The sequence below is a fragment of the Carcharhinus amblyrhynchos genome, chromosome 11, assembly GCF_965287045.1.
Source record: "Carcharhinus amblyrhynchos chromosome 11, sCarAmb.v2.hapA, whole genome shotgun sequence".
NCBI lineage: Eukaryota > Metazoa > Chordata > Chondrichthyes > Carcharhiniformes > Carcharhinidae > Carcharhinus > Carcharhinus amblyrhynchos.
In genome coordinates this window covers 280,409-294,931 of record NC_137334.1, presented here as the reverse complement: position 1 = coordinate 294,931, position 14,523 = coordinate 280,409, and the positions used below count along the sequence as shown (strand labels likewise).

General features: G+C 53.4%; 1 protein-coding gene across 1 annotated transcript; it reads left to right on the top strand.

Annotated features, from left to right (window-relative positions):
- Positions 1-1,624: 1,624 nt before the first annotated feature.
- On the top strand, positions 1,625-10,634 carry LOC145349748 (uncharacterized). The gene is made up of 3 exons (XM_080198281.1): positions 1,625-1,675; positions 4,776-4,842; positions 9,197-10,634. Exons 1-3 carry the CDS (start codon positions 1,625-1,627, stop codon positions 10,033-10,035), a joined length of 957 nt encoding a protein of 318 aa, XP_080054407.1. The 3' UTR covers positions 10,036-10,634.
- The last annotated feature ends 3,889 nt before the right edge of the window (positions 10,635-14,523 follow it).

Here is a 14,523-nt window from a genome sequence, read left to right as displayed (position 1 = left end):
ACAACTGCCCCTTCAAGAAACGCAACCGCTGCAACCGCCCCTCCAACAAACGCAACCGCCCCTCCAACAAACGCAACCGCCCCTCCAACAAACGCAACTGCCCCTCCAACAAACGCGACCACCTCTCCAACAAACGCAACCGGCCCTCCAACAAACGCAACCTCCACAACTGCCCCTCGAACAAACACAACTGCCCCTTCAAGAAACGCAACCGCTGCAACCGCCCCTCCAACAAACGCAACCACCCCTCCAACAAAAGCAACCACCCCACCGACAAATGCAACCGCCACAACCACCCCTCCAACAAACGCAACCGCCCCTCCAACAAATGCGACCACCCCTCCAACAAACACAACCGCCACAACCACCCCTCCAACAAACGCAACCGCCCCTCCAACAAATGCGACCACCCCTCCAACAGAAGCAACTGCCCCTCCAACAAACGCAACCGCCCCTCCAACAAACACAACCGCCCCTCCAACAAACGCAACCGCCCCTCCAACAAATGGAACCGCCCCTCCAACAAACGCAACCAGCCCTCCAAAGAATGTAACCGCAACTCCAACAAACGCAACCTACGCAACTGCTCCTCCAACAAACACAACCACCCCTCCAACAAGAGCAACCGCCCCTTCAAGAAATGCAACTGCCCCTCCAACAAATGCAACCGCCCCTCCAACAAACGCAACCGCCCCTCCATCAAACACAACCATCCCTCCAACAAACACAATCTCCACAACTGCCCCTCGAACAAACACAACTGCCCCTCCAACAAACGCAACCGTCGCAACTGCCCCTCCAACAAACGCAACCGCCCCTCCAACAAACACAACTGCCCCTCCAACAAACACAACTGCCCTTCCAACCATCGCAACTGCCTCTCCATCAAACGCAACCTCCCCTCCAATAAATGCAACCTCCGCAACCGCCACTCAATCAAAAGGAACCACCCCTCCAACAAACGCAACCGCCCCTCCAACAGACGCTACCACCCCTCCAACAAAGACAACCGCGACAACCACCCCTCCAACAAATGCAACCGCCCCTCCAACAAACGCAACCTCTGCAACTGCCCCTGCAACAAACACAGCCACCCCTCCAACAAACTCAACCACCCCTCCAATGAATGCAACCGCCCCTCCAACAAACGCAACCGGCCCTCCAACAAACGCAACCTCCACAACTGCCCCTCGAACGAACACAACCGCCCCTCCAACAAACACAACCGCCCCTCCAACAAACACAACCGCTCCTCCAACAAACACAACCACCCCTCCAAGAAACGCAACCGCCGCAACTGCCCCTAAATCAAACGCAACCTCCCCTCCAACAGATGCAACCTCCGCAACCGCCCCTCCAACAAACGCAACCTCCCCTCCAACAAACGCAACTGCCCCTCCAACAAACACAACTGCCCTTCCAACCATCGCAACTGCCCTTCCTTCAAACGCAACCTCCCCTCCAATAAATGCAACCTCCGCAACCGCCACTCAATCAAAAGGAACCACCCCTCCAAGAAAAGCAACCACCCCTCCAACGAACGCAACTGCCCCTCCAACAGAAGCAACTGCCCCTCCAACAAACTCAACCACCCCACCAACAAACAGAACCGCCCCTCCAACAAATGCAACTGCGCCTCCAACAAACGCAACTGCCCCTCCGACAAACACAACCGCCCCTCCAACAAGCGCAACTGCCCCTCCAACAAACGCAACCGCCCCTCCAACAAGCGCAACTGCCCCTCCAACAAACAGAACTGCCCTTCCAACCATTGCAACTGCCCCTCCTTCAAACGCAACTTCCCCTCCAATAAATGCAACCTCCGCAACCGCCCCTCCAACAAACGCAACTGCCCCTCCAACAAACACAACCACCCCTCCAACAAACACGACCACCCCTCCAACAAACACAACCACCCCTCCAACAAACGCAACCACCCCTCCAACAAACGCAACCGCCCCTCCAACAAACGCAACCGCCCCTCCAACAAACGCAACCGCCCCTCCAACAAACGCAACCGCCCCTCCAACAAACGCAACCTCCCCTCCAACAAACGCAACCACCCCTCCAACAAACGCAACCACCCCTCCAACAAACGCAACCGCCCCTCCAACAAACGCAACCGCCCCTCCAACAAACGCAACCGCCCCTCCAACAAACACAAGCACCCCTCCAACAAACGCAACCGCCCCTCCAACAAACACAAGCACCCCTCCAACAAACGCAACCACCCCTCCAACAAACACAAGCACCCCTCCAACAAACGCAACCACTCCTCCAACAAACGCAACCTCCACAACTACCCCTCGAACAAACACAACTGCCCCTCCAACAAATGCAACCGTCGCAACTGCCCCTCCAACAAACGCGACCACCCCTCCAACAAACACAACCTCCCCTCCAACAAACACAACCGCCCCTCCAACAAACACAACCGCCCCTCCAAGAAACGCAACCGCCCCTCCAACAAACGCAACCTCCCTTCCAACAAACACAACCTCCCCTCCAACAAACGCAACTGCCCCTCCAACAAACGCAACCGCCCCTCCAACAAACGCAACCGCCCCTCCAACTAACGCAACCGCCCCTCCAACATACGCAACCGGCCTTCCAACAAACACAACCACCCTTCCAACAAACACAACCACCCCTTCAACAAACACAACCACCCCTCCAACAAACGCAACCGTTGCAACTGCCCCTCCAACAAACGCAACTGGCCTTCCAACAAACACAACCGCCCATCCAACAAACGCAAGTGCCCCTCCAACAAACGCAACCACCCCTCCAACAAAGGCAACCTCCACAACTGCCCCTCGAACAAACACAACTGCCCCTCCAACAAACGCAGCCGCTGCAACTGCCCCTGCAACAAATGCAACCTCCACAACTGCCCCTCCAACAAACACAACCACCCCTCCAACAAACGCAACCACCCCTCCAATAAATGCAACCTCCGCAACCGCCCCTCCAACAAACGCAACTGCCCCTCCAACAAACGCAACCACCCCTCCAACAAACGCAACCACCCCTCCAACAAACGCAACCACCCCTCCAACAAGAGCAACCGCCCCTTCAAGAAACGCAACTGCCCCTCCAAGAAACGCAACTGCCCCTCCAACAAACACAACCACCCCTCCAACAAACACAACCACCCCTCCAACAAACGCAACCACCCCTCCAACAAACGCAACCGCCCCTCCAACAAACACAAGCACCCCTCCAACAAACGCAACCTCCACAACTACCCCTCGAACAAACACAACTGCCCCTCCAACAAACGCAACCGTCACAACTGCCCCTCCAACAAACGCGACCACCCCTCCAACAAACATAACCTCCCCTCCAACAAACACAACCGCCCCTCCAACAAACACAACCGCCCCTCCAAGAAACGCAACCGCCCCTCCAACAAACACAACCGCCCCTCCAACAAACACAACCGCCCCTCCAACAAACGCAACCGCCCCTCCAACAAACACAACCGCCCCTCCAACAAACGCAACCTCCCCTCCAACAAACACAACCGCCCCTCCAACAAACACAACCGCCCCTCCAACAAACGCAACCGCCCCTCCAACAAACACAACCGCCCCTCCAACAAACGCAACCTCCCCTCCAACAAACACAACCTCCCCTCCAACAAACACAACTGCCCCTCCAACAAACGCAACCGCCCCTCCAACAAACGCAACCGCCCCTCCAACTAACGCAACCACCCCTCCAACAAACGCAACCGGCCTTCCAACAAACACAAGCACCCCTCCAACAAACGCAACCACTCCTCCAACAAACGCAACCTCCACAACTACCCCTCGAACAAACACAACTGCCCCTCCAACAAACGCAACCGTCGCAACTGCCCCTCCAACAAACGCGACCACCCCTCCAACAAACACAACCGCCCCTCCAACAAACACAACCGCCCCTCCAAGAAACGCAACCGCCCCTCCAACAAACGCAACCTCCCTTCCAACAAACACAACCTCCCCTCCAACAAACGCAACTGACCCTCCAACAAACGCAACCGCCCCTCCAACAAACGCAACCGCCCCTCCAACTAACGCAACCGCCCCTCCAACAAACGCAACCGGCCTTCCAACAAACACAACCACCCTTCCAACAAACACAACCACCCCTCCAACAAACACAACCACCCCTCCAACAAACGCAACCGTTGCAACTGCCCCTCCAACAAACGCAACCGGCCTTCCAACAAACACAACCACCCCTCCAACAAACACAACCACCCCTCCAACAAACGCAACCGTTGCAACTGCCCCTCCAACAAACACAACCGCCCATCCAACAAACGCAAGTGCCCCTCCAACAAACGCAACCACCCCTCCAACAAAGGCAACCTCCACAACTGCCCCTCGAACAAACACAACTGCCCCTCCAACAAACGCAGCCGCTGCAACTGCCCCTGCAACAAATGCAACCTCCACAACTGCCCCTCCAACAAACACAACCACCCCTCCAACAAACGCAACCACCCCTCCAATAAATGCAACCTCCGCAACCGCCCCTCCAACAAACGCAACTGCCCCTCCAACAAACACGACCACCCCTCCAACAAACGCAACCACCCCTCCAACAAAGGCAACCACCCCTCCAACAAGAGCAACCGCCCCTTCAAGAAACGCAACTGCCCCTCCAAGAAACGCAACTGCCCCTCCAACAAACACGACCACCCCTCCAACAAACACAACCACCCCTCCAACAAACGCAACCACCCCTCCAACAAACGCAACCGCCCCTCCAACAAACACAAGCACCCCTCCAACAAACGCAACCTCCACAACTACCCCTCGAACAAACACAACTGCCCCTCCAACAAACGTACCCGTCGCAACTGCCCCTCCAACAAACGCGACCACCCCTCCAACAAACATAACCTCCCCTCCAACAAACACAACCGCCCCTCCAACAAACACAACCGCCCCTCCAAGAAACGCAACCGCCCCTCCAACAAACACAACCGCCCCTCCAACAAACACAACCGCCCCTCCAACAAACGCAACCTCCCCTCCAACAAACACAACCTCCCCTCCAACAAACACAACTGCCCCTCCAACAAACGCAACCGCCCCTCCAACAAACGCAACCGCCCCTCCAACTAACGCAACCGCCCCTTCAAGAAACGCAACTGCCCCTCCAAGAAACGCAACCACCCCTCCAACAAACGCAACCACCCCTCCAACAAACGCAACCGTCCCTCCAACTAACGCAACCGCCCCTCCAACAAACACAAGCACCCCTCCAACAAACGCAACCGTCCCTCCAACTAACGCAACCGCCCCTCCAACAAACACAAGCACCCCTCCAACAAACGCAACCACTCCTCCAACAAACGCAACCTCCACAACTACCCCTCGAACAAACACAACTGCCCCTCCAACAAACGCAACCGTCGCAACTGCCCCTCCAACAAACGCGACCACCCCTCCAACAAACACAACCTCCCCTCCAACAAACACAACCGCCCCTCCAACAAACACAACCGCCCCTCCAAGAAACGCAACCGCCCCTCCAACAAACGCAACCTCCCTTCCAACAAACACAACCTCCCTTCCAACAAACACAACCTCCCCTCCAACAAACGCAACCGCCCCTCCAACAAACGCAACCGCCCCTCCAACAAACGCAACCGCCCCTCCAACAAACGCAACCGCCCCTCCAACAAACGCAACCGCCCCTCCAACAAACGCAACCGCCCCTCCAACAAACGCAACCGCCCCTCCAACAAACGCAACCGGCCTTCCAACAAACACAACCACCCCTCCAACAAACACAACCACCCCTCCAACAAACGCAACCGTTGCAACTGCCCCTCCAACAAACGCAACTGGCCTTCCAACAAACACAACCGCCCCTCCAACAAAGGCAACCTCCACAACTGCCCCTCGAACAAACACAACTGCCCCTCCAACAAACGCAGCCGCTGCAACTGCCCCTGCAACAAATGCAACCTCCACAACTGCCCCTCCAACAAACACAACTGCCCCTCGAACAAACACAACTGCCCCTCCAACAAACGCAACCACCCCTCCAACAAAGGCAACCTCCACAACTGCCCCTCGAACAAACACAACTGCCCCTCCAACAAACGCAGCCGCTGCAACTGCCCCTGCAACAAATGCAACCTCCACAACTGCCCCTCCAACAAACACAACCACCCCTCCAACAAACGCAACCACCCCTCCAATAAATGCAACCTCCGCAACCGCCCCTCCAACAAACGCAACTGCCCCTCCAACAAACACGACCACCCCTCCAACAAACGCAACCACCCCTCCAACAAAGGCAACCACCCCTCCAACAAGAGCAACCGCCCCTTCAAGAAACGCAACTGCCCCTCCAACAGACGCAACCACCCCTCCAACACAAGCAACCGCCCCTCCAACAAACGCAACCGCCCCTCCAACAAACGCAACCGCCCCTCCAACAAACGCAACCGCCCCTCCAACAAACGCAACCGGCCTTCCAACAAACACAACCACCCCTCCAACAAACACAACCACCCCTCCAACAAACGCAACCGTTGCAACTGCCCCTCCAACAAACGCAACTGGCCTTCCAACAAACACAACCGCCCCTCCAACAAAGGCAACCTCCACAACTGCCCCTCGAACAAACACAACTGCCCCTCCAACAAACGCAGCCGCTGCAACGGCCCCTGCAACAAATGCAACCTCCACAACTGCCCCTCCAACAAACACAACTGCCCCTCGAACAAACACAACTGCCCCTCCAACAAACGCAACCACCCCTCCAACAAAGGCAACCTCCACAACTGCCCCTCGAACAAACACAACTGCCCCTCCAACAAACGCAGCCGCTGCAACTGCCCCTGCAACAAATGCAACCTCCACAACTGCCCCTCCAACAAACACAACCACCCCTCCAACAAACGCAACCACCCCTCCAATAAATGCAACCTCCGCAACCGCCCCTCCAACAAACGCAACTGCCCCTCCAACAAACACGACCACCCCTCCAACAAACGCAACCACCCCTCCAACAAAGGCAACCACCCCTCCAACAAGAGCAACCGCCCCTTCAAGAAACGCAACTGCCCCTCCAAGAAACGCAACTGCCCCTCCAACAAGCACAACCACCCCTCCAACAAACACAACCACCCCTCCAACAAACGCAACCACCCCTCCAACAAACGCAACCGCCCCTCCAACAAACACAAGCACCCCTCCAACAAACGCAACCTCCACAACTACCCCTCGAACAAACACAACTGCCCCTCCAACAAACGCACCCGTCGCAACTGCCCCTCCAACAAACGCGACCACCCCTCCAACAAACATAACCTCCCCTCCAACAAACACAACCGCCCCTCCAACAAACACAACCGCCCCTCCAAGAAACGCAACCGCCCCTCCAACAAACACAACCGCCCCTCCAACAAACGCAACCGCCCCTCCAACAAACGCAACCGCCCCTCCAACAAACGCAACCGCCCCTCCAACAAACGCAACCTCCCCTCCAACAAACACAACCTCCCCTCCAACAAACACAACTGCCCCTCCAACAAACGCAACCGCCCCTCCAACAAACGCAACCGCCCCTCCAACTAACGCAACCGCCCCTCCAACAAACGCAACCGGCCTTCCAACAAACACAACCACCCCTCCAACAAACACAACCACCCCTCCAACAAACGCAACCACCCCTCCAACAAACGCAACCACCCCTCCAACAATAGCAACCGCCCCTTCAAGAAACGCAACTGCCCCTCCAAGAAACGCAACCACCCCTCCAAGAAACGCAACCACCCCTCCAACAAACGCAACCACCCCTCCAACAAACGCAACCGCCCCTCCAACAAACGCAACCACCCCTCCAACAAACGCAACCGCCCCTCCAACAAACGCAACCGCCCCTCCAACAAACGCAACCACCCCTCCAACAAACGCAACCGTCCCTCCAACTAACGCAACCGCCCCTCCAACAAACACAAGCACCCCTCCAACAAACGCAACCGTCCCTCCAACTAACGCAACCGCCCCTCCAACAAACACAAGCACCCCTCCAACAAACGCAACCACTCCTCCAACAAACGCAACCTCCACAACTACCCCTCGAACAAACACAACTGCCCCTCCAACAAACGCAACCGTCGCAGCTGCCCCTCCAACAAACGCGACCACCCCTCCAACAAACACAACCTCCCCTCCAACAAACACAACCGCCCCTCCAACAAACACAACCGCCCCTCCAAGAAACGCAACCGCCCCTCCAACAAACGCAACCTCCCTTCCAACAAACACAACCTCCCTTCCAACAAACACAACCTCCCCTCCAACAAACGCAACCGCCCCTCCAACAAACGCAACCGCCCCTCCAACAAACGCAACTGCCCCTCCAACAAACGCAACCGCCCCTCCAACAAACGCAACCGCCCCTCCAACAAACGCAACCGCCCCTCCAACAAACGCAACCGGCCTTCCAACAAACACAACCACCCCTCCAACAAACACAACCACCCCTCCAACAAACGCAACCGTTGCAACTGCCCCTCCAACAAACGCAACTGGCCTTCCAACAAACACAACCGCCCCTCCAACAAAGGCAACCTCCACAACTGCCCCTCGAACAAACACAACTGCCCCTCCAACAAACGCAGCCGCTGCAACTGCCCCTGCAACAAATGCAACCTCCACAACTGCCCCTCCAACAAACACAACTGCCCCTCGAACAAACACAACTGCCCCTCCAACAAACGCAACCACCCCTCCAACGAATGCAACCGCCCCTCCCACAAACGCAACCTACGCAACTGCTCCTCCAACAAACACAACCACCCCTCCAACAAGAGTAACCGCCCCTTCAAGAAACGCAACCACCCCTCCAACAAACGCAACCGTCCCTCCAACAAACGCAACCGCCCCTCCAACAAACACAACCATCCGTCCAACAAACGCAATCTCCACAACTGCCCCTCCAACAAACGCAACGGCCGCAACTGCCCCTCCAACAAACGCAACCGCTCCTCCAACAAACGCAACCGCCCCTCCAACAAACGCAACCTCCCCTCCAACAAACGCAACCGCCCCTCCAACAAATGCAACCGCCCCTCCAACAAACACAACTGCCCTTCCAACCATCGCAACTGCCCCTCCATCAAACGCAACCTCCCCTCCAATAAATGCAACCTCCGCAACCGCCACTCAATCAAAAGGAACCACCCCTCCAACAAAAGCAACCGCCCCTCCAACAAACGCAACCGCTCCTTCAACGAAAACAACCCCTCCAACCACCCCAACAATTGCAACAACAACCACCCCAACAACAGTTGTAACAACAACTGCTGCAACAACAACTGCCCCAACAACAATTGTGACAACAACCACCCCAACAACAATTGCAATAACAACAGCACCAACAACAATTGCAACAACAACTGCTCCAAAAACAATTGCAACATCAACTGCCCCATCAACAATTACATCAACAACCAACCGAACAACAATTGTGACAACCACCCCAACAACAATTGCAACAACAACTGCTCCAACAACAATTGCAACAACAACTGCTCCAACAACAATTGCAACAACAACAACCACCCCAACAACAATTGCAACAACAACTGCTCCAACAACAATTGCAACATCAACTGCCCCATCAACAATTACGTCAACAACCAACCGAACAACAATTGTGACAACCACCCCAACAACAATTGCAACAACAACAACCACCCCAACAACAATTGCAATAACAACAGCACCAACAACAATTGCAACAACAACTGCTCCAACAACAATTGCAACAACAACTGCTCCAACAACAATTGCAACATCAACTGCCCCATCAACAATTACATCAACAACCAACCGAACAACAATTGTGACAACCACCCCAACAACAATTGCAACAACAACCACCCTAACAACAACAACGACAGCAACAACAACAACGACAGCAACAACAACAACGAAAATACCTCCAGGGCCACCACCAGCAGCATCATCATCAGAAAGCAGTGAATCATCGTCAGACAGCAATGAATCGTAACAGAACCACTAGTGTAGTAAATGACAGAATTTTTAACAAATTTATTCTTCCAGGAAGTGCAGAACTGCAAAGTGCTGAGGACTGGTGTGGGAAATAACAATGTAAATACGGCTGATTTCGCTATAAAATAACATGGAAATTGCTCAAGATTATTTTATATCGTGGTTAAATTGTCATAATTTTTCAATTGAGTCTATGAAAGCTGTATGGAACCTGTCCACTGCCACTAATTCTACAGCAATGGAACTGGCCATTCAGCCCCTCACTGCTACCCCACCGTTTAATAACGTCACAGCTAATCTTGATTTAATTTCCCAAATCACTCGATATCCTGAAAATTCAAACATTATTGAATAAATTGTGGATTTTATGAGAAAAATTGAAGAATGAATGGAGACATCAGGGTAAAGGGAGGAGATAAACAGGAAGAGAATTCCACAGGGATTATACTTTAAAGCATTGTTTTGCATTTAATTCTAATTTACTGTTTAATTGTTTGATTGTGTGGTTTATTATTCTGCTGTTGATGATATTCTTGCTGCTCAGTAATGTGACAATCCAAGTCGATGTGAAGTTGAATCATAAACTGCATCTAGTTATTTCGGAGTCATTGGGTTCTTTCAATTCTGTAACACAACACGAGAAAACAACTGATATTGGAACTGGATTTTCTCCCCATGATCAATGGCTCGGGCCATTTCATAAGAACATAAGAAATAGGAGCAGGAGTCGGCCATCTAGCCCTTCAAGCCTGCCCCGCCATTCAATAAGATCATGGCTGATCTGTCGCGGCTCAGTTCCACATTCCCGCCCTCTCTCCATAACCCTTAATCCCCTCTCTTATCAAAAACCCATCAACCTGCGTCTTAAAAATATTTAGCGAGGCAGCCTCCACCACTTCAACGGGCAGAGAATTCCAGAGATTCACCACCCTTTGAGTGAAGAAGTTCCTCCTCAACTCTTTTCTAAACCGCGCCCCCCATCTTATACGTCTCAATGAGATCTCCCCTCATTCTTCTAAACTCTAACGAGTACAAGCCTAGTTTATTCAGCCTCTCCTCATAGCTCAACCCCCTCAACTCCGGTATCAGCCTAGTAAACCTCCTCTGCACTCCCTCCAAGGCCAAAATATCCTTGCGTAAGTGCGGCGACCAAAACTGCACAGTACTCCAGCTGCGGCCTCACCAATGCCCTATACAGCTGCAGCAAGACCTCCCTACTTTTATATTCAATCCCCCTCGCTATGAAGGCCAGCATCCCATTCGCCTTCCTGACCACCTGCTGCACCTGCAGGCTGGGTTTTTGCGACTCATGCACAAGGACCCCGAGGTCCCTCTGCACCGTCGCATGCTGCAGTTTTTCGCCACGTAAGTAATAGTCCTTCCTACCATTATTCCTACCAAAGTGGACCACCTCACATTTGCCAACATTAAATTCCATTTGCCAGTTCCTGGCCCATTCGCCCAGCCTATCTAGATCCTTCTGCAGACTCTCCACACCCTCCACACAATTTGCCGTTCCCCCAATCTTGGTGTCATCCGCAAATTTCGACACCCTACACTCGGTTCCCTCCTCCAGATCATCTATATAAATGGTAAATAGCTGAGGCCCCAGCACCGACCCCTGGGGCACTCCACTAGTCACCAGCCGCCAATCCGAATAGCACCCATTAACCCCCACTCTCTGCCTCCTATTTGACAACCAATCCTCTATCCACGCTAACACCCTACCCCCAACTCCATGCCCCCTGACCTTCTGTAATAACCTCTTGTGAGGTACCTTGTCAAGCGCCTTCTGAAAATCAAGAAAGACCACATCCACCGCCCTAGACACATCCTCATAGAACTCCAATAAATTCATCAGACATGACTTCCCCTTAACGAAACCATGCTGCGTCTGCTCTATCAAGCAATTCCCCTCAAGATGCCTCGCTATTTTCTCCTTGATCACGGATTCTAACATTTTACCTACAACAGACGTTAAACTAACCGGCCTATAATTCCCCGCCTTTTGCCTGGCACTCTTCTTAAACAACGGCGTAACATTAGCCGTTTTCCAATCTTCCGGCACATCCCCGGAATCCAGCGAGGTTTGGAAAATAACCACCAAGGCATCCACTATCACCTCCGCCATTTCTTTCAGACCCCTTGGATGCATTCCATCTGGTCCTGGGGACTTGTCCACAGTCAGTCCCTCCAGTCTGTCGAGCAACATTTCCCAACATCCTGTCCCCGAATTCTAACATGCAAGGAGTTCCCACAGGATTCTGCAGGCCGGGAGCTGGGGCAAGGATGGAGTCACGAACCCCAATCCAAGAAACAAGCTCGAGCTGACAAATCCATGCTGGGGTGAGGCTGGAATGACGGATGGCCCGCTTTGATTTGCTGGGACATTGTCCCAGTCTGCCACATGATTTTTTTGGCCACTTGGCCCTCAATCCTCACCCCCACCACCACATCCCCTTCCTGCCTCCTTATATCCTCAATCCCCCAAGTTACCCCCTCATATCCCTCTGCCCAGTTCATACTCTTCAAAATCCCCCATGCCCCATGTTTCCTGTACAACCATACATCTTCCATCCCCTCCTGTTACCCCCCATGCCCTGTCCATACCCTCCTGTTACCCCCCCATGCCCTATCCATACCCTCCTGTTACCCCCCCATGCCCTATCCATACCCTCCTGTTACCCCCCATGCCCTATCCATCCCCTCCTGTTACCCCCCATGCCCTATCCATCCCCTCCTGTTACCCCCCATGCCCTATCCATACCCTCCTGTTACCCCCCATGCCCTGTCCATCCCCTCCTGTTACCCCCCCATGCCCTATCCATCCCCTCCTGTTACCCCCCATGCCCTATCCATCCCCTCCTGTTACCCCCCATGCCCTATCCATCCCCTCCTGTTACCCCCCATGCCCTATCCATCCCCTCCTGTTACCCCCCATGCCCTATCCATACCCTCCTGTTACCCCCTCCCTCCCCCATGCCCTATCCATATCCTTCCTTTGCCCTGTGCCTCTTCCATGGATCCTCCAGGCACTCTCTCTCTCTCTCTCTCTCTCTCTCTCACACTCTCTCACACTCTCACACTCTCACACACTCACTCACTCAAACGCACACACTCTCTCACACACACACACACACACTCTCACACACGCTCTCACACACACACACTTGCACACATTCACTCACACATTCTCTCACACACACTCTCTCAGACACACACTCTCTCACACACACACAGTCACGAACATACACATTCTCACACACACACACACACACACACACACAGTCTCGCACACTCACTCATACATTCTCTCACACACACACACTATCACACACAAAGTCTCACACACACTATCTCACACGCACACTGTCTCACACACACACAAACTCACTTACACACACACCCTTGCACACACACTCACACACATACACACTCTCTCACACACACACACACACACACACACACAGGTACACACTCTCTCACACACACACACATACACACTCTCTCACACACACACACACACACACACAGGTACACACTCTCTCACACACTCACACACATACACACTCTCGCACACACATTCGCACACACACTTTCACACTTTCCCTCACACACACTTTCCCGCACGCACGCACACACTCTCACAAACATACACTCGCTCACACACACTCTCTCACACACTCTCAAACAGCCTCTCACACACACACGCACACACTCACTCACTCTCACATACGCACAGTCTCATACACACACACACTCACACACTGACACGCACCCTCACACATGCTCTCTCACACACCCACTCTCACGCACACACACACTCACACACTCATACCTACACACACTCAGACACACCCTACAAACACACACACACTCACAGACACAGACTCACACACACGCTCTCACAGATGTTCTCACACACGCTCTCACACACACTCTCACACACACACACTCACTCACACACACACACCCTCACATACACATTCTGACACACACTCTCACATGCACTCTCACACGCACTCTTACACACACTCTCACACACACGCTCACACAAACACTCTCACACACCCTCTCACACACACACATTCACACACTCACTCTCACACACACACTCACTCATACACACACACACCCTCACATACACATTCTGACACACACTCTCACACACACACACACTCTCATACATACTCTCTCACTCACACACACTCACACACAGTCACACGCACTCTCTCAGACACAAACTCACACACACACACTCTAAAACACACAATCACACAAACACTCACACACACACTCTCACAGACACACACAAATACACTCACACACAAACACTCTCACACACACTCTCTCACAGACACACACACAAACACACACACACACACTCTCTCAAAGACAAGCACACACAAACACACACTCTCTCAAAGACAAGCACACATACACTCTCACATACTCACACATGTAAGTGTCAGAAGTCAGATGTTTG